At 36.3% G+C, this 27,678-nt stretch overlaps 1 protein-coding gene across 2 annotated transcripts in view; it reads right to left on the bottom strand.

Moving 5' to 3' along the window:
* DIAPH3 (diaphanous related formin 3) overlaps window positions 1-27,678 on the bottom strand; it is a 256,877-nt gene that overhangs the window by 190,926 nt on the left and 38,273 nt on the right. For both annotated transcript variants that reach the window (XM_054812840.1, XM_054812841.1), the window contains 8 exons: window positions 26,931-27,061; window positions 19,157-19,231; window positions 19,004-19,073; window positions 17,618-17,754; window positions 17,049-17,154; window positions 1,926-2,036; window positions 1,379-1,497; window positions 1,112-1,228 (listed from right to left, as the gene is read on the bottom strand). In XM_054812840.1, coding sequence (XP_054668815.1) covers window positions 1,112-1,228; window positions 1,379-1,497; window positions 1,926-2,036; window positions 17,049-17,154; window positions 17,618-17,754; window positions 19,004-19,073; window positions 19,157-19,231; window positions 26,931-27,061 — 866 coding nt within the window. The remainder of the gene's footprint in view (window positions 1-1,111; window positions 1,229-1,378; window positions 1,498-1,925; window positions 2,037-17,048; window positions 17,155-17,617; window positions 17,755-19,003; window positions 19,074-19,156; window positions 19,232-26,930; window positions 27,062-27,678) is intronic.

Here is a 27,678-nt window from a genome sequence, read left to right as displayed (position 1 = left end):
CTTCCATAGAAGGATAGGTGCAAAGCCCAAAAGTCTCAAAGGACAAATATATCTGGCAGCTTATTACACAAGAATGGTTTACATAAAGCCTGAAAAAACAGAGGACCTAAAGATAAACCATTCTTGTATTATAAACTCTGCATCTCTCCCCCTGCGGACATCCAGGAAGGACTGACTCTTTCCTATTTCCTCCTAGTAAGGAGGATCAACTTGATCCCCCTGGTTTTGTGACTTCTGTAACTATGGATGCATTGCAGCCCTGCTTCAATAAGAGGAATGAAAAGCACACTGTTCTAAAATGCCAGGGGCTATGACAGCTGGGTCACTTGCCCAGAACATGCAAGCTGTGAATTCAAGCCCTTTCAGGTGGAAGAGGTCTAGCACAGGTGTACCCATGTCAGACAAACACTTTTAACCTTTAAGGGTACATTTGTGCTAGACCTTTCCTGAAATGCAAAGTTATGCAGAAAACAGATGGCTTTGCTTCCCTGTTCAGTTCATATCTGGTTCCTCAAGTGCTTCCTCAACAACACAAGCAGATTTTAGAAAGGAGACTATTTGGCAGCTTCAAACATCTAGGATTTTATTAACTATTTCACTGTAATTTATCTGACAAATTTTCCAAGAGATACTAACATGTTCACAATGACCTATAATGTATATTGAGAATACTCAATTCGCAACCAAAAGTTACTCTAAATTAAGCATATGTTCAGATTTCTGTATAAAGTGCACTTCTGGTGTACTTAGTTTTGTCCTTTAACTCAAATACACCACAAAATTACAATGCTACTACCATGATTTATAGCCAAAAAAGAGACCTGATCACTTATACTTGCAGTCAGTAAGATTCAGATCTTAACAAAAATAGTTTTCTATATTTATATAGAAAATTGTATCCTAAGCAGAAGAGAGAAAAACATGTGGACAGCATTCTTATTCAAAGCTGATACTTTTGAACATGAGTTCACAAAGGAATATTTATGAACTGCAATTCACACAGAAAAATAGTAAACTGTATTTATCATTAAATTTATGGAAGAAATAGCCTATTAATGACTAAATGACAACAAAAATCCATAATTATCATTTAACATAGCATTAAACATACCGTATAAAATAATCGTTTCTTATCAACAGAAGATGTTGGAGAATAGAAAGAAAATATCCTTCAGCGCTAGTGTCCTTAACTGTATTCCACACCATGTTGTAAACATCATTTACTTCAGTAAAAGACTTAAGGAGAATAATAGCAGAGAAAAAAATATTTCAGTCAAATGTTGACTGATAACTTTTTTTAAACAGAAGTTATACCAGAAAAATGTCCATTATACACTTTAATTTGTTTGCATTTCTCTTGCTGATATCAAAAGGATATTCTAGTTCAGATCTAATGTCTTCTAAACGATGAGAGAACTCGATCATGTCTTCTTCCTTATGCTCATTGAACACTTTCAGCTGAATGTCTAGTGCTTCATTCTTTATACATTTCAATTGCTGCAAAGAAGAAACAGTAGAAAGGCTTGCAAAATTACGATTTCCATATGTAGATAAACATTATCTTTTTAATAACTTCCATAAATCTATGTTATTTTCAAGTTTAAAATTGCAAGAACACATATGTTAAATATTCAAAACATAAACATGGCTTCAGTCTGGCTTCACAAAGTGTGCGCACAACTGTCTGTCACATGTTCTCAATTCAAGTCCTAAAATGCTGAAGAATCAGCATAAAGTTCAGAGAGCACACTTTACCTTTTTATTCTTATTTTAAGACCGATTCTCATATCAAACTGCTCATGCCCAGATTTAATACAATGCCTGTGAGAATATTTTATTAGAACTTGTTCTCCCATTCCCCCTCTCAAGCTCAAATAATCCAATAATTTAAATAGTAATGCAAAGAGAGACTACAAGACGCTTACTGGCAATATCTCTTTCAATCCACTGCGCATAAATTCGTTTCTGATGTGAAGCCTAAAATCCAAGTCATCAGGAGATGTAACAAGAGCATTGATGAGCTGCATGCAAGCTACCTATAACAGAGGAAATATTAAACTATTTTATTTCTTAGATTTCAATATGCACCACAGTCAAAAAGACATGATGAACTACGAATTAGACTTTACATCATATCTAATTATCAATCTACTGTAATCTTACAATTAAGACACTGAAATTTCTTATCAACCACATGAGCTACAGACACCAAACACTACTTCACAAATGTCCATAAAAATTAAGTATTTTCTCACTCCATTGAATTTTGTTTTATACAAATAGCAAGTTCCTTTAGTAAATTAACTTTAGCACAAATACCTTGATAAGCATAATTCTTAACATATAAAAATCCATGTAAATATATATTTATCTATACATATATAAAAAAGTTACTGACATAATAGAAGTGGTAAAGACTGTGTGAACAGTAGAAAATATAAGATAAAATGTGGATTAAACTAAACTGAGCCTGAAGAACAGAATGGGCTTTTCCCCCTTCTTTAAAAAATCTTCCCTTTTTCAATACACTGAGTGTCATACAATACTTGATGGGGATCAGTACTTCAGCTCAAAAGCAAACATCAGGTCAACTAAGATGCCAGTATCAGTCTGTGGTTAACTAGGAAGTGGTCCCTCTTCCAAAGAATCAAGAGGTTTATCTGGAAAACCCATAGCCAGGAACAGCAGGAATTCACCATCCAGAGTCACAAGCCTTTAGAACAATGGCAAGTTATTATTAATCATAAATAAAGGTAACAAAAGTCGTTATTTCCTTTTTTTTTTTCCTCTCTTCCCCCCACTCATTATTGTTTGCACATCTTGCTTCAATGCACAGGAAATGTGTTTCCAGCATTTTAAGGGTTTTTTTAAATCACAAGTCAATTAGGCTATGTCTTCTGGCCTAATATACTATGTAAACAAGTAAAGCAAACCGGTTTATATACTTTCTCTATTTTAAAGCCTTTTCTCTTCTAGAAAATGATGATGTATTATGCCATGGTCAGGCAAAAGGTGATATTGGGAACATACCATATCAATCATCTTCAAAGTACATGTAATGCCAAATAATGACTTTACATATGGTCACCAGAAGAACTGAACGGCCAAAACACAACAGTACGCATTAAGTTTACAAGAGGAACATGATAAGATTAAATGATAAAACAGTCTACACCCGTGATCAGGTACTTATCCTACTGCAAGGATTATAAGCATGAAAGTAGTTTCATACATTACTGTAACTAAACTGTTATGATGGTGCATGGCAGCCAGCATAACCTAGGCCTACTTGACAGCAGTGTTAGCATACATAGATGAACTTTAGTTAATACTACAGGAGAAAGCAGTAGCTTAGCTATAAGAACAGAAACGTAACAAGTGTAAACAACTTGTTAATCAGCATGAGAACTACGAAGCTGTTGAAAAAAATCGAGTTAAGCAGAGTGAGCTCCAGCAGGTGGTTAGGGACCAAGTGTCCTTGAGAGAACAATGATGCTCAAGGAAGGATGGTTGCAACCACTGTACTAACCCATCTGACACGTCTTCCGGAGAAAAGCTACCATGACAGCATCTATTGTTATATTGCTCCATCATACAACATACTTTCCATCAATAACAACTTCAGAACAGTAATAGGAGGAGGGAATAAGCTTTGCTCCTTCCCCTTACTTGAATGAAGAACTGAAATTAAGTTCTATTCCCTCAGAACTTCTATGAAACTCAGTACATGCAAATACCTAGATTTGCATACTAATAAAAACTATTGCTTTTACTTTATTGACATCAATAGGAAAAAGCACACTAAATTCAATTATTGATATCAACCATATAAAAATGTTAAGATAGACTTGCCTAACTTATTCCAGTCTTAGACAATAATTATTCAAGTTATGACATCTAACCAAACTAAAAAAAAAAAACCCACAAGGAAAAAAGAAATCAAAACTTTAGCTGATTGAACAGGAAGCTGTATTAAAGCAGACAAAAAAAAAGCAGCTTGACGGATAACTTGCAAAAAGCAACGATCATTAACACATCTTTTTCCTTGAAGATAACAAAATAAGGAAGGCAACCAGAGAACCTGTAGGGTCAGTAAAAGATAACGATAAAAATAAGTACCCAAAGAAAACGAAGGCCACATCAACACTTCATCAAATGTTCTATTGGAGTGTGAAAGGAGTTCCCAAAGTAGAACAGGCACACAAACAGGTGCAGGTGTTGGCAGAAGAACTTACAAAAGAAAGCCAACAATGAGAAGTCACCCAAAAGTGTGAGCATTTGCCCAAAATTTTGAAGAAAATTGAAGACAAAATAACTTTAGTACTTGCTATTGCATTTAAGTTCTTACTGAAAAGCATGATGACACCCAAGAAAAGGAAGACGGCAGAAATTATATTGATATTTACAAGGATGTTTTGGGGAGATCTGGACAACTACAGACTGGTAAAGCTTGACTTTTCTATAGAGCAAATATACTGAAAGTATAACAGAGAACAAAATTAATGAGTAACATGAGAAAAATGCAACATGAATAAATGAACAGCATGAATAAATGCAACATGGCTTTCTAAAGCAAAGTCCTGTTTCACAAACCCATGAAAGTTGTTTGAAAGGCTCAAGGAGCAGGCAAGAATGGTCTGATTGGCCTAAGTCTGGACTTCAAAAAAATAAAAAAAAAAACTTTTTAAAATGTCAAAACCATCTAGAAAAATTTAGACAACAGTATGCTAAGCAGCCATATTCCAAAATACTACAAAATAGCATTAAATTTGATGTTTAGAAGTTTCTTTAAAAACAAAAAAATGTATTTGGCTGTATTATGGTTTGTTGAAGTGATGTTTCTTTGCTACTTTTTTCCTCGCTGTAAGTCCATTTTTTACTTTAAGCTAGCAAAGCATGTAACACAAAAAATTATTGAAAATATTAATAAAATACAAAATAAGACATATATAAGGCCAGAAACTGCAAGGTAATGAAAGCTTGTTCATGTCTTTTCTCCATATGCTTTACAAAGAGATCAATTACACCATCAACTAATGAGTAACAATAAAAAACCCTACACATATTAAAGAGGAATATACCTATGGTGTGTTTTCTTGCAGAAAGGTACTGGCAATATATTACTAGCAGTCAATTTTAAAAGAACTCAGTTAAATAGGAATATAGGTAACAGGACCATAACCTTGATCATTTTTTCTTAAATATAATATGTTCCCTTGAGAAATACCTTTCAGATTTGGGGCTTCTTTGAAATTATAAATAAGAAACAATCCTCAGTTATTATTCTCTGGACAATCCACTTGGAAAGCTGCTAAATTGGTAACAATTTGGGGCTTTAACTGTCACAGTGGATTCTTCATCTCTGTAGTGCCTGTGAGAACTATTCTTATAACACTTCTGCCTGAAATACGTAATTTCCCTAATTTTATGCAATTTGATTGCATGTAAACGCATGTTTACAGTATTTTAGAAACCTAAATGAAAAGACAGTTAACTTATTTATTTTCTTCAAATAAATCCAAACAAAACCTTTGTATTACTCCTGAAGCCTGCTTCTATGCATGTACTGTTTGTAAGAGTTATTCTAGTATTTCTAGTATCTTTCTTTGTTACTGTCAAAGCATCACTCTACACTAGGTAACAAAAAATGGTGCTAACCCCAAAAAAGGAAACTACAAATACTAAAAGATAAATAAATAGAAAATCCTTAGACTTACCTACATCCAAATCCCACACAACAATTAAAAAAAAAAAGCCGCCTAAGGTGCCCTGTTCACTTTTCAAAAGTGGACTGAATAAAACCTTCCAGTAATTGTCTTAGCAGCAACCAACAGAGAAGAAATTAGGACTCTCCTGTTGCACAACCAAGTATTTCTGGACACTGAAAAAGCTAATATACAATATTTGTCTGTCATATCCTTTAAAATCTTGTTCAGAACATGTGGCCTTGTAGCCTAGTTATTTTTGCTAGTAACAGGCTACAGGCTTTCTATTAAGCTAACACCACATGCTTCCAAGACTTGCCAGGCTTTATCGAGACTTGGTAGCCCTGCCTGGAGCTCTCTTTTGGCTTATTTAGCTGCAAAAGGAATCATGTAGTAACGAATTGACTACCACCCCACTAGTTTTAGATTTTGCTTAGCCTTGTACAAGTCTACGGCACAGAGTTTACTGTTAAATACATTTCTGCAACTAGCAGATAGCAATATTACAGTAAATAAAATGCAGCATAGAAAAGTAGAGGCATGAGATGTGATCAGAGACATGTGTTAGCACTACCGAGAGTAATTTCATTAGACCGTTTAAACTAACAACAAGTTCTTGGCTTTGAATGTAAGGTGTATTCCTTAAGCCCACAAACTGCACGAGTTGCAGTGCCACACTGTGGTGGAGAATCTCATCAGCTTCATCTGTAATTTGGACACAACAAATGGTAGAAAATGCAGGCAACCAAACCAGTTAAAATTTAGTGCAACAATACCTTACAGAATACATTCTCTTATTATGTAAGTATGGGCTGTATTCTTTATTCTTAAACTGTTTTCTATTTGTTTTGGTGTAGGTCCATTTTACCAAATCATCCACTTTATCAGCATTTGTATTTTTCTTCAGTAGTCGTGATGAAAATTTTTACTTCCTCTAATTTTGAGCTTATGTAGTTGAAACCTGTTATACCATCACCGACTTATGTCTCTGAAGTACTCAGCCTTTCATTCAATTGCATTTTCTTGATTCAATTAGCTCTGCCATTCAAAACCAGTAATTCAGTACACTGACAGACGCCAGCAACACCTGTACTCCTGTCAACATCAGTGAGGCATTTCAGTGATTGTAGACTTCATTGGACAACACCATCACACAGTCAGTAATAAAGTACAATACTGCAAGGTTACATTTACATTTCAAATAGAGTCAAACTCCATGTTGTTTGATTACATCAGAATTGGAACCTTTGTCATTATTATCAGCAGTTTAAAACACAGTATATTTTCATGACTTTATGTGAATGAACTGCTAAGCAAGGAATCAGCATTTATCACACTTGATTTAAACTATCAATGAAGAGGCAATCAGAGACTGAACAAAGTACGCTACTGTGAAAATCCTGATCAAGAGTAAACTACAGTTTTATCTTTGAGATAGCAACGCAATTTAGATGAAAGGATGTCTACAGATGTAACTGCTCCCCCCAAAAAAAAGTATTTTCTTCAAATTTGCCAAATCAACAACATACATGTGCATATGTGCTACTCAAATAGAGCAGAGACAAGATATGACAATGAAAAGCAAGAAACATCAGTAAAAAGTACTGTTATTCCAGGACATTAGTCAAATTTGATCTAGTGGAAATTCGATCGCAGTTCCTAACCAGAACATACTTCAGCTTTCCTGGAATAAACAAGAGAAAAATCTACTGGATTAATGTTAGCAAACTATTTCTATAGGAATATGAAGACAAAGTAATAGTGAAAGTTCCAAACAGAAGTCTACAAAAAAAACAGAATGAGAAAAGATTATACAAAAGGAAGCAAACACAAGTCTAAGTGAGGCATTGCTTAGACATTTACCTTTCAGTAATTTGCTTCATGAAAACTTAAAAAAAAATTTAAAAACTTAAATTACTAATAAAGACAACAGCAAGAACCTGTTACTAGATCAGAAAACATTTAAAACATGCTCCAAATGAAACTATAATTCAGTATCTAGCAGTTAGCATATAATACTTAAGTAACATATGATTGTAGTAATTTGAAATTAGTTCATTCACTTAGAAATATACTGCAGAAAGACAGATCCATTTAGAAAACCTAAAATCCATAAAGAAAAAATGTGTTAAATTCTATCAAGAAGACAAACAAGCTTCTGAACATTTTAGTAACACTGCAGCCAAAAGTCAGATTTTGGGGGAACATGCCAAAACCAAGAGAAAGAGAAAAATATGCATCTTAGTCTTGATGAACAGCATTGCAGTGGCTTATTAAAAGGCAGTTTTAATCAATAACCCAGGGAAGATTCAAGAGCAAAGAAACTTTTTGCTATCCTAAACTTTGCAGCTGGAAAAACAATATATTAATATCACCCTATGTTTGACAGTAAGTCAATTAAAAAAAGTAGCAAGCTTAGTTCGATTACTGTCTGCATAAGGCACAGAAATGAATTCCAAAAGAATTCTCGAGTTTTTCAAGACAACGCAGTTCAAGATTCAGATTGCATTTAGATGCCTGTATGTAGACAGATATCTACATACAAAATGATCAAAAGGCTGGAGCACCTCTCCTATGAAGACAGGCTGAGAGAGTTGGGGTTGTTCAGCCTGGAGAAGACAAGGCTCTGAGAAAACCTTATAGCAGCCTTCCAGTTCCTGAAGGGGGCCTACAGGAAAGCTGGAGAGGGACTGTTTACAAGGGCATGTAGTGACAGGACAAGGGGTAATGGGTTTAAACTGAAGGAGGGTCGATTTAGATTAGATGTCAGGAAGAAATTCTTTACTGTTAGAGTGGTGAGGCACTGGAACAGGTTGCCCAGAGAAGCTGTGGATGCCCCCTCCCTGGAAGTGTTTAAGGCCAGGTTGGATGGAGCTTTGGGCAACGTGGTCTAGTGGAGGGCATCCCTACCCATGGCAGGGGGGTTGGAACTAGATGATCTTTGAGGTCCCTTCCAACTCAAACCATTCTATCATTCTATGATTGTGTATGTAGCTATATGTATAGCTAAATTCCCATTCTTGTTAATCAGCAGTCTATTAGAGTCTTCTTTAAAGCTCTTCTTGAAGATGTTAGATTCTAAAAGATTTTTTTTATGACACAGATGGAACAATCAGGGCATCTAGTATCCATTGTCTTTACTGACTAGGGACCCAATTCATCAGCTTAAACATGAACGCATAGTACACAGAGTACCATTACAGACGCTTCAGTGTGTCCCATGTGGCTTACAAATGCCAATCCAAAAGGGTGGGAATCTCCTAAAGGAACAGTGTCATGTTTACAAAGGCATCTGAAATGACATTTGAAGTTCATGTGTGGGCAACTAGATTGATTCTTGGATTTCCATTGGTTACATGAGAGTTTAGATATCTAGCTCAAATGCTTGATGGGTTGGCTTACTTGCAGACTAAATCCTATTCAGTGTCTTACATTGCTAAAGAGAAAGATCTGCTATTTACTGAGAAAGCTCATTTTTTTCCCAATCTAAAAAGTTTTACGTAATTCTGATATTTTAGCCCCATCTGTGTCTATTTGTTTAGGAAGGAAGTCTAAACCACAAAAATGCCTCAGAAAAACAAAACTCTGCTATGATTTTTTTTTTTAATTGCAAAGATAGAGGTATGTGACTTTTGTTTAGAAATACCAGATCACAACTTTCTCATCTTAAAATAGCGCTAAATCTGCTTAACAACATGTTTAAAAAATTCTGAATATTGAAATATGGATTGGTATTTAGATTATTCAATTACAAGAATACACTACTAACTTCAGATCTACCAATAGTCAAACAATGAGTTTGTTTCCTACTTCTAGAGTGTGGCTACTAATCAAAGAAATGCAGTAGTAATAACAAATAATTGGTAATTTCTTCTGCCAAAGGAGACCATCCAGTCACTAATGCTGCTAATAAAAGGTCAGACCAAAGAGAAAACAGAGTCCAAAGAGTTGAAAGAACTTTTTAAGGCACAAAGGAAGCTACAGATAATTCTTTTCTTCAAGTGCTTGTTTCCATGTGCTTTCATACTACACACAATTCCAAGGAATATCCATTCAATTATGTCTCCAATGTTGTGAATTAAGAGAAAAAAAAAATCAAAGAACAATTTTCCCAAATGTAACATTATTCCTTGACAATTCTCAAAGTACTTAACACTTAAGGAAAATGCCTGTGATGCTCCAGTCGACAGCTCTATAAATGTCATTTCTTGGGACACAGAACAATTGGTCACCGCCTGCACTCCAGATGAGTGTCAAAGAATGCAGACAGGGCCCAGTCAGTTACCTTGGATAAGCTTCTGTAAACAGACTGACAGCCTTTTGAATTTTTGGCCATGGACACAAGGTGGGAAAGCCACGTCCATATCAAAAAAGATGTTTCATCTTCAATAAACAAAGAGGTACTTCTGCTGAGGTGGTATAAGGTTTAGTGAAGATATGTAAATTAGCTTCCTAGGAAGGCAGAAATCATTGTGAGCAAAACATTCTGGGCAAATGGTCTATATCTAAAATCAGCTCATGAACAGCTGTAGATTCTGTAGCTGGAGGTAGTTTGTCAGTCTGCCCTTGAGAAGATGCCTGAAGAAGTTCAATTATTTTAGGCTCTAACAGCGAAAGGCATATGGCAATATACAGCTCTCTGGTGTACTTTCTAAAATTTTGTTGTGGTGCTGAGGACTGCAATTTCTAAGCACTCTTTCCTGAAAGGCACCTCTAACCCAAACAGTAATTACTTCTTGAGAGTATCCTGCTGTTTATAACAGGCATGCAGTGAAAGCATGTAGAGGCACATTCTTCAGTGAAAAGCCAAGAGCAAATCTTTCACTTCACATGGCAGTTTGGTTAGATGCTTCCTTCCCCTCTTCATCTCTAAAGAACTGCAGCTAAGTATAGTCCACCACGTTAGCTTTCAGAGAGCTTTTGGGTCTGCGAGTATAATCCTTCTGGAATGCTTTTAATGCTGAGCTGCCATGTGGTAGGGAAATCTACAGTACTTGACTCTGCATGTTTAACTAAGAGATGGACATATATTGATGGATACACACACATTATTTTTGGTAGGGAAGAACTCTGCATGGATGATGATACAGTTCACCTGGAATGTCAAAATTTTGAACGCTTTCCTCCATGAGAAACTAGACCAATGAGATCAGATATATTCTGCTAAAGTGAAAAGTTACAGCTTGAAATTCTAATCCTCTGCAATTCTAACTGGTGATGTCTATCAAGTTACAGGGTGCATTTTCTGACAGTTCCACAGTCTGTACTTTAAACTTGCATTTCCCCCAGCTGAAGACCAGAAAAGGACCAGGTATATTCTGTCTGATGGAAAATGTCAGGTACATCTCAGTAGCTCAGAGCAGATTTTTCCTTGCATAGACAAGGCAATCAATACCGCGTGGTAACTATTATCTTATATCTTGCCCATTTGAATAAGGGGAACTGCAGTAAGATGTTCTGCTTCACTTTTCGCACTCTTACTGCAAGTTTGCATTTGTAGAAAAGTCTGTAAGGATGATGCAAATTTAGTTAAAATCTGCTTGCCAGTATTAAACTGGCTGTAGATTCGACTTTGACACAGACTCTGTATTGATGTTCAATAATTATTTACCCTTGCTAAAGACAAAATATTCTTAGTAATGACTTTGAGATGTACCATCTACATGCATGTGCATTTCCATAAGTATTAAATAAATATTATCGGTCTCTACATTTAGATAAAGTGAGCTTTGCTCTGATTCATCCTACTTCATACACAGTTATGGAAAGGATCTCATTAGCACAGAACAACCAAGTACCACCAAGTGATTCGGCTGACCAAAATATCACAGACCATACCACCTCACATTCTCATATTATTAGATGAAAAAGAAAGATGAAATAGTATTCCCTGACAACTAAAAATATTGAGAGGGTAATGCTACTCATGAATTAATAAGACCTTTTACTTTGTCACAAAAATGCTTCTCCTAGGACAGGCATGAAGCACCTGCAGGTTTCCACAGGGATGATCAGTGCTCATTTTTCAAGAACTTAATTGGAAAAGGAAGAATTGTACCTTTGCTTCAACATTGTACCTCCTTTCAGTTCTAACTGAAAAATTAGAAGGGGCTGGCATTTCCAACTAGAACTATACAGAAGAAAAGCACTCTTCCATTGGTTAAAATGCCTGCTTGACAGTGATGAAAAATGATAATTAGAGAGTAGAAGCATTCATTTGATTCTACAGGAAGAACGAGAAAAATGGGCAACACACAATTTGTTGTTGTTGTTATCATTGCCTTAAATACATCAAAATGGGTTGTGTCAGAAGACCTGTATTTCCTGTCTCCACGACTTAAACAACCAAACTATTAGACTTTTTCAGCTGTCATCACAAGTCTGCAAGGTACCAGATTGCCTTGTATGCATTTTCTTGAGCACAGGCTTAAAATGTTAAACTACATGTACTTTAACAAAACCAGAAATTCAATATTACTCCTGGCTGTACTTATATTCTCAAACTAAGATCACCAATCTTGTCTTGAACCAAAAACTATTTAAATATGCTTTCTTTAATTTTGGATTTTATGAAAGATAAAAAGGAGAATATCCTTTCTTTTGACAAATACAAAGAGTAGATACACAGAGCTTTCACTAAAAATATGAAAATCAGCATACTGAGGCTTTTTATATATTCAGCCTTCAAGTAACAGAAACGTTAATCAATTCAAAATTGAAAAGGTCAGTTGTTAGTGTCAAATTGAACTGCCACAAAGAAAGCCTACATATATCAAGCAGATAATCAAGGCAAGTATGCCAAGTAACTGACAACTGTAAACTTTTGTCTCATTAAAACACTGTCAAATTAACCACCAGGTCAGTGTCATTGTTATAGAAGTTTAAAATTGATTCATATGAGACGCCTTGATTTTTCTGGTCTTAAAAAAAATAGATAAAATCTAGCAACCATTTCTGGAGCCTGAAAAAGGAAAAAAAGCCTTTTAGCCGAAAGAACGTATTCAAATGGAAGTTCAACTCAAAAAAAAAAAAAAAAAAAGAACTTTCAATAAAAGTTTCCATGTCTACATAAGATACAGCAAACGAAATAGGAAAATGTTACCTATTTTCAGAAGCTTTAGAGTAACACTCTCAGTAAAGCCAAATTAATATCTCTAGCTTAAGTACTGCAATTGTAACATTTAGAGTAAATTCTCAGTTTTAAAAATGCTCCTATCTTCTATATGAGAGGATAACAAAATACCAAATGGAGGTATAGCACAGTCATGAGAAGGTATCAGTAGTAGAAAAGTACTTGTTTAATATCTGAAGAGCAGTCCTAGAAAAATAAGAGTTGTTACTGCACAGTTAACAACTCAATCGAATCAGTGCAGAAAACTTCAGCTATCTGTGGTATCTCACTAGAGTTGAGCATCAGTGTAAACAGTGAGTATTAAAGTGCTTAGGTTTATGAGAAAGATCTAACTAGTTAGAGATAATCAGCTATGACCTTTTTTCCCTGCATATCAACTTACCAACAAATGTTCATAAGAGATTATAATTTCTGAAGCCTATTCCCAAATGTTGATCTAAAAGAGCCACTACCTGTTCAGCTTCAGTTTAATCTGCTATGCATATTTATAGATTTAGAGAGGCCCTTATAAATTTATTTAATTTTTAAAAAGGGGGAAATGGGTGAAATGCCCATTTAGGTATCCAGCATAGGTAAAGTGAAAAGTACATAGGATTAATTTAATTTATCTGCTGCTTCAAATAAAGGGGATGCTTTTAAGGCAGTTTTCATGTAATTTTTGAACTGTATAGAAAAGGGAGTTATACATAGGGGGTTTTTTTCCCCTTATTAAATCTACACACATGTAAATATATGCAACTCCTGAAAAATTCAGGATCACATTTGGAAGCCTAACACTCAAAACAAAATGCTGTTAATTTCAGGATTCTGAATCCCTGTAAGATAGTAAAGAATAGTCAGAGAAGTGCTGCTCTTCATACCATTAAATTTTAGGCATCTCATAAGTGCTGTGATGGACCTAGAAGTTCTCAAACCCTTATATGCTCTATAGAGAATAGAAGCTTTTAAGTTCTCTTAAGTTAGATATCCCGAAATCGGAAAATATTATTTCCATTATCTAAAGCATTTCTCTCTAATAAAAATATTTTTAATTTTTTTATTTATATCCATTTTCAAGCCAAAGAAAGAAGAAAGCTGCTCAAACAATACAGAGAAACACTGAACTACCATTATTCAATATTGAAAGTAATTTCTGCATTTGGACTTTTTATTATTATTATTATTTGACTGATTATATTTATGAATAAGACTTTCTGAATATATATTATCTATACATCTATACCTTACTGATTATAATAAAAAATAGAAATAAGCATAACAAAATCATCAAACTTTTCATATTTTTGCTTCTCACGTTGATGAAATAAGAACAAAATGTTTTACTTATATCATGACCCAATATCAAAGTAAACCAAGCAAGTAAAACAAGCAAACCAAGGACTAGAAAACATGCAAACAAAAAAAGCCCCAGATGAAGTAAGCCAAATGTTAAATTGTCCTGAAAGTCTGACATGCCCAAGCTTGCACACCTGGCTCAAATTCATACTGACTCAAGGATACTAAAATATGGAGCAAAAAAAAATCATATTGAATAGGAACTTGTTAACTGAACATCATTCATCTTGAAATCTAAATGAAACAGAGACCCCAGAGGAGAACAGAAATATATGAGATCATATATTTAAATTTATAACTGAGGATTGCAATGATTTTTGCAAAAATACCTACGGTAAGGATCTGCTACTACAAGAAATCTATGTCTAATATGGAAAATGCAGACACGAAAGCCTTGGAAAACAGGAAATTTGTTGTCTTGCAGTCTATACTTTACTTCTGCAATCCCTTGCCAATATAAGGTCTCCTTTTTGACCCTTAAAGGCAATTACTACTATTTTCAATACATGAACAAAATAGACAAATTGGGGGGGGGGGGCAGGGGTAAGGAAAAAAGACAAATCTTACTGCACTAAGCCAGAATCAACCTCTTCTATACGAAACCAGTATCAACTCGATACACTTTTAAAAACAAACAACAAATGAAATATAAGAACAAACAAAATATCCTACATTTCCAGCCAATAAAAGTTATTGCTGGGGGGGTAGACCCCTCTTGACCCTGAAATTGACTGACTGAGGTTACTAAGCAACTTTGACTATCATCATTAGTAATGGAGTGCAATATGCATTACAGGCATTTTGAAATCTTTAAGGTCGAAGCAAAGGAAGGAACTACAGAATCCATAAATTTAGTTTTCATTCAAAACATTTTAATTCACTGTAATAAATGCATACTGAGATAAACAAACAATTACAAGACTAAAAAAAAGGTTCAAATTAAAGGATCATCCTTCTCTCAGTTATCACCCCGCCTGGCAAATTACACCATGTATTCATACTGACAGAAAACTGAGCAATAATTAAAAGCTGAATTTCTCCTATCACAGTACTCCTATCAGTAACTGACCCCACTATGCATATAATAGGAAGATTTAAAGAAAAGAAAAAAATTAATCTTGCTATCAGATCTCTTGCTCAGGACAGAGAACAGGGGGATACCTACCACATAAAACAAACAAACAAAAGAAAAGGCAGGCAACCATTTCTTTGTCAAATCAAAGTAACAGAATTTAACGGACTTTATGCTGGATAGTAATTTTCTGTCTCCATCTTTTATATGATATACCCTTGACCTCAGTTTAGCACTCCTAGACTGTATATTCCAGAATGCACTTCAGAAAACAAAATATTTTGGTAGTGATTTTCACAATACTGGGTAAAAAAGAAATACAGTTTGTTTACTCAACAAGTTATACAACAAATTAATATACAGATTACTAAAAAGGGCTAGAAAGCAACTTACTCAGAGAGTACAAATTAAAAAAGTCAAATACGTAATTGTAACTGTAAAAAGATCTATTCTAGAATGAAGAGACAAGAAAACACATAATAGGAAGTCGAAGATGGGGACATCAAGGGATGCTATCCAGAGGAACCTTGACAAGCTGGAGAAGTGGGCCCATGTGAACCTCATTAAGTTCAACAAGGCCAAGGGCAACGTCCTGCATCTGGGCCAGGGCAATCACCAGTATCAGTGTAGACTGAGTGATGCATGGATTGAGAACAGCCCTTCAGAGAAGGACTTCAGGATATTCATAGATGAAAAATTAGATGAGCCAGCAATGTGCGCTTACAGCCCAGAGAGCCAATCATATCCTCAGAAGTTGTGGATGGCCCCCCCACCCCAGAAGTGTTCAAGGTCAAGTTGGATGGGGCTTTGAGCAGCCTGATCTAGTGAAAGATGCCCCTCCATGGCAGGAGGGTTGGAACGAGATGATCTTTAAGGTCACTTCCAATCCAAATCTTTTTATGATTATAAGCTAGAAAGAGTAAGAAAGGAAGGACATTTTTTCAAAAGAGAATCCTGTTGTTCCTGGCATAATTCAACTACTACTGATAGTCCACCTTCAAATATTTCTTTATGGTTAGCTTTTCTGTGAGACAGACAAAACAAACAGCAATCTTTACTGTCACACATGGACTATTTAATACAAAAGGTGACAATGGAATAACACAGTAATTTCTTTCAAACTTGAGATTCATCTTTTACCATTTTTGTAATATTCATAAAGAATGACAATTATGAAGTGTTCAATTACACTGAATTACATAAAAATCAATATGAGTTAATATTTACACTCTTAGACCAATGATTTATAATGATCATTCAAATGCACTATAACACTATGTCTTTCTGTGATAAACTCTATATCCAGCTGAAGCAAATTGAAAATAAGGTGAAAGATTTCTTTCCTCAGACTCTCTGGCTGTAATTTTATGAAATCATAAAGTGGGCATGAGGGACAGATTTCCTGCTGATTTAAACATTAATTACAAAAAGCAGTTCCCTAAAACCTTGGGTTTTTACTATTATTAATCTTTAAGTTTCAACAAATATCGCCAGAAGTGAGATAATATTTTTCATCTGAATATGACTCATGCTTTATTTTAAAAGGCAGTATAAATTTAACTCCTAAAGTCTGCAAGATTTGGGTGAATAGAAATCAAATTAACCTGCAACATCCTTGTGTTTCTCAACACCAAATCTTCCCACGATACGTTTTAAAAGATAACATTATAAACAACATTCCAAAATTTGACCCTTATATGAAACAGTAGCCCTCTCCCTTTTTATTGTAAGGACTTGTTCAATACAGAAAAATAAGTAATTTTATTTTTACTTGTTGTAGAGGCTTATGAAAAAAATTGCTTACTTGCAGCTGAACTGAGCTATCCTGAAGACCTTCTACAATAGGAGAGAATCTATCAACATTCCTTTCCTCTGCTGCTGCTGTTACAGCTTCCAAAATTTTTTCAAGGCTGTAAGAAAGGAAAAATATTTCACTTAGCACAGCTATTTAACCTTGCTGTTCATTTGTTATCTGAAGAGCCATGCTGCCAGAGTATTCACCTGCCTTAATTTCTTGTGTACAAGTTTAGGAGGTTTAAGCATAACTTCTTTCTTTTAGAGACTTTTGTAGCCAAAGAAAGACTTACTGGATTACAATGGTCAAGATAATGTAAAGTAATGCCAAAAAAATTTAAGCAAAAGAATGGCTACATAACTACTTCCATCTAACCAGTATGTCCACATGCCAAAAAGAAAACTCTTATTGATATGACCATAATAAAAATCTTAGACAAAGGTATTCTGAAAAGCGACAATTTAGTACAGATATTACTTTAAAATGAAGTTTAAAATGTAAGCATTTCATTCAGGTATAACTATAATTTTGTATAATGTAAAATTACCTAACTATTTCTGGCTAAACACAGTACTTACATGTTTTCTTCTCCAACAATGCACATTGCAGAAAGGAGTTTAACTATATCCGTCATCATGTTAGTTTGCTTGGGATCAATTGCTTTGATCAGCAACAAAAGGCTTCTCTCTTCTCCCAAAATTCTTTCCAATCCATACTAAACAACAGAAAAACAGTTGTAAGGAGAGTTGGAGGGAATCCAAGTGACTGTATCAAATACCTAGTAAAAGACAGCAACAGTTCCCATATTTCAAATGTTGTGTTGTGTGGTCAACATGCTGGAGGGAAGGGATGCAGTTGACAGGCTTGAGAGGTGGGCCCGTGCGAACCACACGATGTTCAACAAGGCCAAGTGCAGGGTCCTGCACATGGGTCAGTGCAATCCCCAGCAAAACTACAAGCTGGGCAGAGAATGGATTGAGAACAGCCCTGCCGAGGAGGACTTAGGGGTGTTGGTGGACAAGAAGCTCAACATGAGCCAGCAGTGTGCACTTGCAGCCCAGAAAGCCAACCGTGTCCTGGGCTGCATCAAAAGAGGTGTGACCAGCAGGTCGAGGGAGGTGATCCTGCCCCTCTACTCTGCTCTCATGAGACCCCACCTGGAGTACTGCATCCAGCTCTGGGGGCCCCAGTACAGGAGAGACATGGAGCTGTTGGAGCAAGTCCAGAGGAGGCCACGAAGCTGATCAGAGGGCTGGAGCACCTCTCCTATGAGGACAGGCTGAGAGAGTTGGGATTGTTCAGCCTGGAGAAAAGAAGGCTCCGGGGAGATCTAATTGCGGCTTACCAGTACCTGAAGGGGGCCTACAGCAAAGATGGTGAGGGACTGTTTATGAGGGAGTGTAGTGACAGGACAAGGGGTAATGGGTTTAAGCTGAAGGAGGGTCGATTTAGATTAGATGTTAGAAAGAAATTCTTTACTGTTAGAGTGGTGAGGCACTGGAACAGGTTGCCCAGAGAAGAAGTGGATGGCCTCTCCCTGGAAGTGTTCAAGGCCAGGCTGGATGGGACTTTGGGCACCCTGATCTAGTGGAGGGTGTCCCTGCCCATGACAAGTGCGTTGCAACTAGATCATCTTTAAGTCCCTTTAAGTCCCTTCCAACCCAAACCATTCTATCATTCTATGAAATGAAATTTAGGTCCATCAAATACTTAATAAAAAAAATAAATGAGAAAAAAGTCCAAAACAGGTCACTTACTCTGTAATAAGAGTATATATCAGCATCAAAAGTTTACACTATTCTTTGAGTATATTTCTGCAGAGAGGAAGTGGCAGCAGAAATATCTTTAAACCACACCTGACCAACATACCGCTTCTCCAAATTGCACAGGCTTATACCCACTGATGTACATTATCTGACTGAACTATAGTAATTTAGATTTCCAGATCAAATAAAATCCCATACCTTATTATTCATGAAGGCTCTCAAACACTGTATAACCTTATGCTGACTCCTCTTCACAACTTTGTCCTGGCTGAATAAATAAAAAATTTACTGTAATTAAACACTGTTTATATATCAAGAAAAACTGGCAATTTTATAGTAAATCATCCTTACTGTTTTGTCTCAACCAGTCTTTCCAAAACATCCAACAGCAGCCCCAGACCTTCTCGGCCGAAGTTCTCAACCCAGCTAGGGACAAAGAAAAGAAGACATTTAAAAAAACCCCAGACATTTCAAAGACTAATTACAATGAATGAAAATTGTCAGCATAAATACAAGGAGCATAACTGGATCATCTTAAAACCCAAAATCAACTCTTTACTCAACAGAAGATCGCATTCACTCATTGACACAATTAGATAACCTTAAATTAAAAAAGATTAAAAAATTTAAATAGTCATTAATTTTAGTAATTTTATTTTTAAAATTAGCAACTATACATTCTTTAGCACAGAACTGTAATAGAAAAACCCTTGCAAAGGAAGAGAAGAAAACCAACAAATTACTGTTCTAGGGTCTCCTGAAAAGGTCAGGATCCAACCATAAATGGCAAAAAAGGAAGGAAAAGCCTAAAGGAATTGCAGAAGGGGCTGCTTGAGATATTAATCCATAGGAATACCTCCAAGTGAACACCACAAAAATTTCAACTTTCAGCTATTGCCAAAGCAAAATCTTTTGCTGAGGTTAAACCTGGGCACCTCTTTCCAAATGAGACAGCTCCTTCACAGTCCTGTTAACTATTGCTTAAAACCCCTTGATATCAAATAAAAGTAACTGTGTAACTGACAGCAGAACTGCAGCCAATCCCTTCGTTATAGCTGTTGGTCTTGCTGAAGCTATGATGTTTGATCAATTGCCTAACCCTAAAGTTCATGGACAGCACTATCATTCATAGTCGTAACAAAGAATATTTTCATAGAGTCACAGAATCATTTTGGTTAGAAAAGACCTTTAAGATCATCAAGTGTAACCATTACCCTAGCACTGCCAAGTCCACCACTAAACCATGTCCCTAAGTACCACATCTACACATACCTCCTGGGACAGTGACTCAACCACTTCCACGGGCAGCTTGACAAGCCTTTCCGTGAAGACTTTTTTCCTAAACCTCTCCTGGAGCAACTTGAGGCCATTTCCTCTTGTCCTATCACCAGTTACTTGGGAGAAGAGACCAACACCCACCTGGCTACAACCTCCTTTCAGGTAGCTGTAGAGAGCAATAAGGTCTCCCCTCAGCCTCCTCTTCTCCAGACTAAACCACCCCAGTTCCCTCAGCCACTCCTCATAAGGTCTGTTCTCTAGACCCTTCACCAGCTTCATTGCCCTTCTTTGGACACGCTCCAGCACCTCAATGTCTTTCCTGTAGTGAGGGGCCCAAAACTGAACACAGTACCAAGGTACAGCCTCACCAGTGCTGAGTACAGGGGGACAATCACTTCCCTAGTCCTGCTGGTCACACTATGTCTGATACAAGCCAGGATGCTGTTGGCCTTCTTGGCACACTGCTGGCTCATATTCAGACGGCTGCTGACCAACGTCCCCAGGTCCTTTTCCGCCAGGCAGCTTTCCAGTCACTCATCCCCAAGCCTGTAGCGTTGCATGGAGTTGCAGTGATCCAAGTACAGGACCTGGCACTGAGCCTTGTTGAACCTCATACAGTTGGCCTCGGCCCATCCCTCCAGCCTGTCCAGATCCCTCTGTAGAGCCTTTCTTACCCTCCAGCAGATCAACACTCCCGCGCAACTTGGTGTCGTCTGCAAACTTATTGAAGGCGCACTTGATCCCCTCTTCCAGATCATTGACAAAGATATTAAAGAGAACTGGCCCCACTGCTGAGCCCTGGGGAACACCACTAGTGACTGGCCACCAACTGGATGTAACTCCATTCACCACAATTCTTTGGGCTTGGCAATCCAGCCAGTTCTTTACCCAGCAAAGAGTACATCCTTCCAAGCCATGAGCAGCCAGTTTCTCCAGGAGGATGCTGTGGGAGATGGTGTCAAAGGCTTTACTAAAGTTTAGGTAGGCAACATCCTCAGCCTTTCCCTCCTCCGCTAGGCAGGTCACCTCGTCATAGAAGGAGATCGGGTTCATGAAGCAGGACCTGCCTTTCATAAACCCATGCTGACTGTGCCTGATCACCTGGTTGTCCTGAGTGCCATCACATGGCACATACAACATGATTTGCTCCATAACCTTCCCTGGCACTGGGGTCAGACTGATAGGCCTCTAGCTCCCCAGATCCTCCTTCTGGCCCTTCTAGTACATGGGCATCACATTGGCTAACCTCCAGTCAACTGGGACCTCCCTGGTCAGCCAGGACTACTTGATAAATGATGGAAAATGGCTTGATGAGCACTTCTGCCAGCTCCCTCAGTACCCTTAGGTGGATCCCATCCGGCCCTGTAGGCCTGTGTGTGTCCAAGTGGTGCAGCAGGTTACTAACCATTTCCCCTTGGATTATGGGGGTTTCATTCTGGTCCATGTCCCTGGCTTCCAGCTCAGGGGCTGGGTCCCCAGAGAACAACTGGTCTCACCATTAAAGACTGAGGCAAAAAAGGCATTAAGTACCTCAGTCTTTTCCTCATCCTTTGTCACTATGTTTCCCCCCACATCCAATAAAGGATGGAGATTCTCCATAGCTCTCCTTTTGTTGTTAATGTATTTATAGAACCATTTTTTATTATCTTTAACTGCAGTAGTCAGATTAAGTTCTAGCTGGGCTTTGGCCTTTCTAATTTTCTCCCTGCATAGCCTAATGACATCCTTTTGCTCTTTAACTTCATCATCTGTGTAAGGCACAGATATTTTAAACTTCAAACTTCTAAAAAATTACCACTGGAGGAAGAAGTTGGCTGCAAAGGCAACAAAAATACATATACAAGCAAAGAGATTGTAGAGTTTATTTGGTCAAGAAATTCCTTTCATAAAGGGTGAAGTTATGTAAATTCATTCCATAATTGAATATTCAAGTACTTGAATACTCTTCTCTTTCCATAAGAGGCAGGAATATTTCCTGATAACTTTAGTCAACTTTCCATGGTACTACCATAAGACAAGTCCTTGGATCTCTTATTATTCTATGGTTATTGTCTTTGGCCAAATAAACAGAAAATTATTTCAGAATGGGTATCTCTTCCATACTTTTTCTCCTTTTAAATTAGCATATTGCTTTTATGTATTAACTGATTAGAAAATCATCTCTATTTAGAACAAATATACTTAGCATGATGAACACGTAATACTTTCATCATCATCATCAAATACTTTCTGTGCATTCTTTGAATTAGTTGTTTAAAAAAAGCTTAAGCTGAAGAAATCTCTTGTCATGTATGTCATGGTTTAGCCCCAGCTGGCAGCTGAGCACCATGCAGCTGCTCACTCGCTCCTCCCCACCCCCCTGGTGGGATAGGGAGGAGAAGTGGCAGGGGGGGAGGAAGTGGGGGGGAGATAAAACTGATGGGTTGGGATAAGGACACTTTACTAGGACAGCAAAGGAAGAGGAAAATAATGAGAACAATACTAATAAAAGAATATACAAAACAGGTGATACACAATGAAATTTCCTCACCACCTGGAACCCAATGCCCAGCCTGTTGCTGAGCACCAACTCCTCTTCCCTAGCCAGCCCCTTCCCCCTTATATACTGAGCATGATGTCATATGGTAGCGAATATCCCTTTGGCTAGTTCGGGTCAACTATCCTGGCTGTGTCCCCTCCAAGCTTCTTTTGAAAATTAACTCTATCCCAGCTGAAAACCAGGACCATGTATTAACAAACTAAAGTCTGTTATGTGAAAAGGAAGCATCCATTCTGCAAGATCAGAAATTCAACATCAAGACACTGACCAGAATTAGTAAAATAATTACAGCGTTCACTTTATTTGCATCATAGCCTCTCCATTGTTTTCTCCATTTTGTCTATTTACATGCCTTTGTACACATTGGGTAAAATTTCTTTATCACCACGTTTGACTAGTAACCAGAATATTGGTTCCTGTAATGGTGGGACCTTACCAGTGACAAATAACAAGCTATTCTGTTAGAAATAACCCAAGGGAGACGCAATAACTCTTTTGAAATACATAGTACTTCCAATCCCATCATAGGATGGGATTAAACCGTTCTTTGTATCTGCTAGATACAGAACTGTAATGGAAAATTATAGGAAGAGAGAACCGGATCAGATGCTTCTATATGTTTTTCCCATAAAAGTAAATATATATGAAAATAGATTTTCTCCTTCCTGAATGGGTGTTTCGTTCTGAAACAGATCACGCAAATAACTGTCAATTGTTTTTGGTATAACTGGCCATATCTGACCTAAAGATGATCCTTCTAGACATTTTTTAGCACATTTTGTTTTAGACAGAGTTGTGCGCAGCCACTTTGTCCTACATCTAGCAGCTGAGGATGCTGAGAATGATCGAGTGCCTAAAATACTGTTGCACTATTACTGCCCTTTCTGCTTCCACAAAAGAACAAAGATTACTTACAGTATCCAGAGCAAACAGCTTTTTGTCAGTCTGACACAATTTCAAGCTATTAGTGTCCCTAACTGAAATTTATTAAAAATATCCTCTTAATGAAAAGACCTAAATCTGCTGCGGCTATTATGCAAAAGGAGAAGAAATAGTTGTAGATAACTAGTTATCTGTAATACTATGTACAACTAGATCACTGAACCACTTTTGATGAATTGTGTTGGTAACTGTGAGGTACAACACCCCATTTATTTACCTGAAGAACAGTGACCAAGATCAGTGGATACATTTTCCTTTTGAGGCTTTCTTTTTATACTGATGGAAAATAAATACTACTTTTTACAGTAAGCCATAGATTTCGATACATTTTTTTAAGTACTAGGATCACACTACTCAATATCACTTGATTTTTCCTCTGTGAACTGAAAATACATTTTACAAAAATGACTAATTGAAAACAATGTTGTAGAACCACTTCTTGCATTAGAAACTAAAACATCAACAAGATTAAAAAGTTAAGTTGATTAAAGTATAGTAATTGGAAAAACAGCAAAAAACTCTAAATTATATATTGTCAAAAAGATCACATCCCACAAATGTGAAGATTGTCAGGCTAGATCCAATCTAAATTTAATTCTCATTCTGTTAAAAAAGCATACATATATTCTTTGTTATTATACATGCACAAAAATAAAATCCCAAAGTTTTACCAGTTATTTCTCATTCTCCATATCATATGAAGCTAAAGTTAAAAATAATCATGGATTTATAGCAGCTGGACTGGAGTTCAGTATTTACGTGTCAAAGCAAGTTCTTACTCAAAGATCTGGCTGCAGATATGAAAATCAAGGTCACCAATACCTGCATCCAATGAATATCAACTGTCCTTACTCATTAGAAAGAAGAGGATGTGGTTTAAAAATGTTTACTCTGCAAATTTTTTAGTATGAAGAACAGTATGCAGCTGTCACATTTTTGCTGGTTTTGTATATAAGCCCTATGGAAGAACTTAGTTTTTTACTAAGGCTATTTTAAAATGTTCTGTTTAAGTCTAGTGAAGTGTATCTTAACAGTCTTTTTCAGCACCACTCAATACATCAGAAGACTGTTTCAGAACCCATACGTTCTATTGGTTGTGATTCTTCTTTTGATTTATAGACTAAAATGCATTCATGGACAAGTAGCAGAGATTTATCAAACTGCTGCCTACTTAAATACCTCTTCTCTTGTGTTTTTGCAAGCCACAGTCACTCTCCTTCTAATTCAAACTTCTCAAATTCAGACCTATTTTTAGGCCACACATCCATTAACGTAATAATGAGTTTCGCTCCAATCCAAGCATTACAGTTCTTTTATGTTGTCTCTTACACTCTGCCTAATGTTTCAAATTGAAGTTAAATTTTAATAAATTACGGTCAAGTTAGGACTTAGATTCAAGTGTCTAATTTTCTACCTACCATAGTTTATATTTGACCGAACAAAGTTAAAGTTGCAATCTAGAACTATTTGTACCAATAAGTTAAAGAAACTAATCTCTCAAAAATATCAGTGCAATACTTTGATATCAACACTGCTTCATACCCTTCTAGCATGCTTTGAAGGACTGACATAACATACACTAAGCTTATGAAAATGAAATTCATTTTTCCATTTCTCTATGCAAAAAAGCACTTGCTTTTTTTCCCTCATATCTACAGATTTCTAATCCTTTCCTTACTCAAAAGTGAAACATTTGTGGAAATCCTACTTAGTCCAAAATTTCATAATATTTAGTTGCTGTAAAACTTGTAAGTTTCTGTACTTTATTCTTCCACATAATATTCATCACCAGACTTTTGGTACTGATCAGATGCTCCATTAGAACATCACAGTCCAATTCAATTTGCATTCTTTATCAAATGTCCCAAGTATAGACCAATGGCCTTCTCTCATAGTCGGCCTCTACATTCCTTATTCCGATACCATTTCTCCATCTTCCTCAGCCCTTCATGTCCTATCACATTGCACGGTGCTGTCAGGCAGAACTAACACCTCACCAAGATCATGGTGTTTAGTTTGTGGGGGGTTTTTTTGCGGGGGTGAGAGGGATTAACTTTTCTCTTGGTGTGTGGGAAAGGGGCAGGAAAGAGGATCACATACAAAAAGACGAAATTAGTCATATCAAGAACAAAGAGGAGAGATTGCCCTAAACTTAAGTAGTCATACATTTTGTGCTTCTATTTCCAGATACATACTAACAAGCAAAGTTTTCTTTGTTAAATCAACTTAAGTGTAAATTTAAAAAATCTCTGGGGTTGTGGGTTGCTGGTTTTGTTTTGTTGTTTTTTTTTAAATAAAGAAGGGGAAGCAATACTGTATTAAAAAGTAGCTTCACATTTATGGAGGAAGCATATCTTCTGTAAAACCCCTTATCAGAAGAACTCAAGTTAATATACAGAATGTTTCTTCCCATGTGAACCATTACATATTCTAAGACAATCCAATTCAAAAACAAATTAATAGAAGAAAACAAGGAAACACCCATTGAGAAGAACCACATCAACAACACTGCCAAGCTAGATGCAGAAAGTTGTCTAATCCTTTTTTAATCACATTCCATCATAAGCATCCCCAACATTTCACTTGCATTATTTTGAATGAAACCTAAAACAGTTTCCCAAAATCTTATGTTCAACCATAGAAACTCTAAAACAAAAGGTTGTAAATAGACTAGAATAGAAAAAAAAAAAGATAATTTAATAACATAAAGCCAGCATCCAGATCAAGCTGCATGGATCAAATCAAAATTAAACATAAAGATTGATATCAGTGTTACAGTTACAATTCCTGAAGAGTTAGCCTTTTTTTAAAAAAGCACAGGTAAACTAACGTACTCTTTTCTGTACAGATAAACCCCATTGATACAGCAAAAATTACTAGAAGACAGCAAGGAAGAAAGCCTAAAGCACACTGGACAGAAGGAGGTGCAAACAATTAAAAATGCATACATTTTCTGGCTAACAAACCTACACCAGGGTGTCTATCTCCCATTATCGATCACCCTGACAAAGTAAGTTAAAAGATTAAAGAGTTAAGAGAACATTTAAGAAATACTACTAAAAAAAAATCTCTTTTGACAATTTAGCACTAGAAAATAAAGCAGACTGTTCCGCACTACACTTGTTTTGCATTCTCTTAGCATTACCTTGTACAGATCAGTGAACTCTACTGAAAAACAGAACTACATAAGATACATAATCAATGAAAAAAAAAAAAAAAGAAGAAAAAAAGTACAATCATTCACTAATGCATAGACATTCATTAACTGGAAACCCTTGAAACATGCACATCTACAGATCCATTAATTTTAATCCATTAAGAAATAAGAATATGATTAATCTTTGCAATATGTGTTAATGATGTTACCTGACAGGATTACTAGTCAAGGACACACGGAGAGATTCTAAGCAAGTGACTAGTCTTTCATCTGTTGACCCAAATTTTAATTCCTGAATAAACTCTTGGGGTGAAATCTTCCGTCTGTTCTTGAGACTTCCCTGAAATACAGAAAATACATTCATTTTTTATTTGACACATATAGAACTTGAATAGATTATTAATGACTAACCTTCATTTCTGTTCCTTGAAAAAAGAGGGGGAAAAAAACCCCCACAATTTAGTCCTAAACTTGTAACTGTTTGTTGTTCATCTATTACATATGCTAAATGTTTACTATATTTTTCATCAATTTATGAACAAATTTATAATCAGTAGTCAAAAGCAGCAAGCATCAAATGTAGAAATGTATCATGCACACTCAGTGAAATACCATTGATATAATGAAAGGATTCTGTTTATTCATTGAAAACGTCTTAATTTTCAGTACTCAACAGAAGAAAAAAAAACAATTCTGAGGTGCTCTGAAGGATCACAGGACACGTGTCCAGAAGGGTGACTGCAGTCATATGAGAATACAGAGGGAAGAACCAGTGCACCAGAAGAGTACCCAGGATGTTATTTCAGTAACTTGAATTCTTGCAGATAATGTCGTAAAACACTTTTCCCTTAAAGATTCTTCAGGTGATGAATAAATGAAACTGGGATTATAAAAATAGACTAGCTTTGGCTTTAAGGGCTAAAGCAAAAGAACCAAAAATACAAAAAACATAGAGAA

The sequence above is a fragment of the Grus americana genome, chromosome 1 (assembly GCF_028858705.1).
Source record: "Grus americana isolate bGruAme1 chromosome 1, bGruAme1.mat, whole genome shotgun sequence".
Taxonomy (NCBI): Eukaryota; Metazoa; Chordata; class Aves; order Gruiformes; family Gruidae; genus Grus; species Grus americana.
The sequence above is the reverse complement of the archived record's forward strand: the minus strand, read 5'-3'. Positions and strand labels throughout refer to the sequence as shown.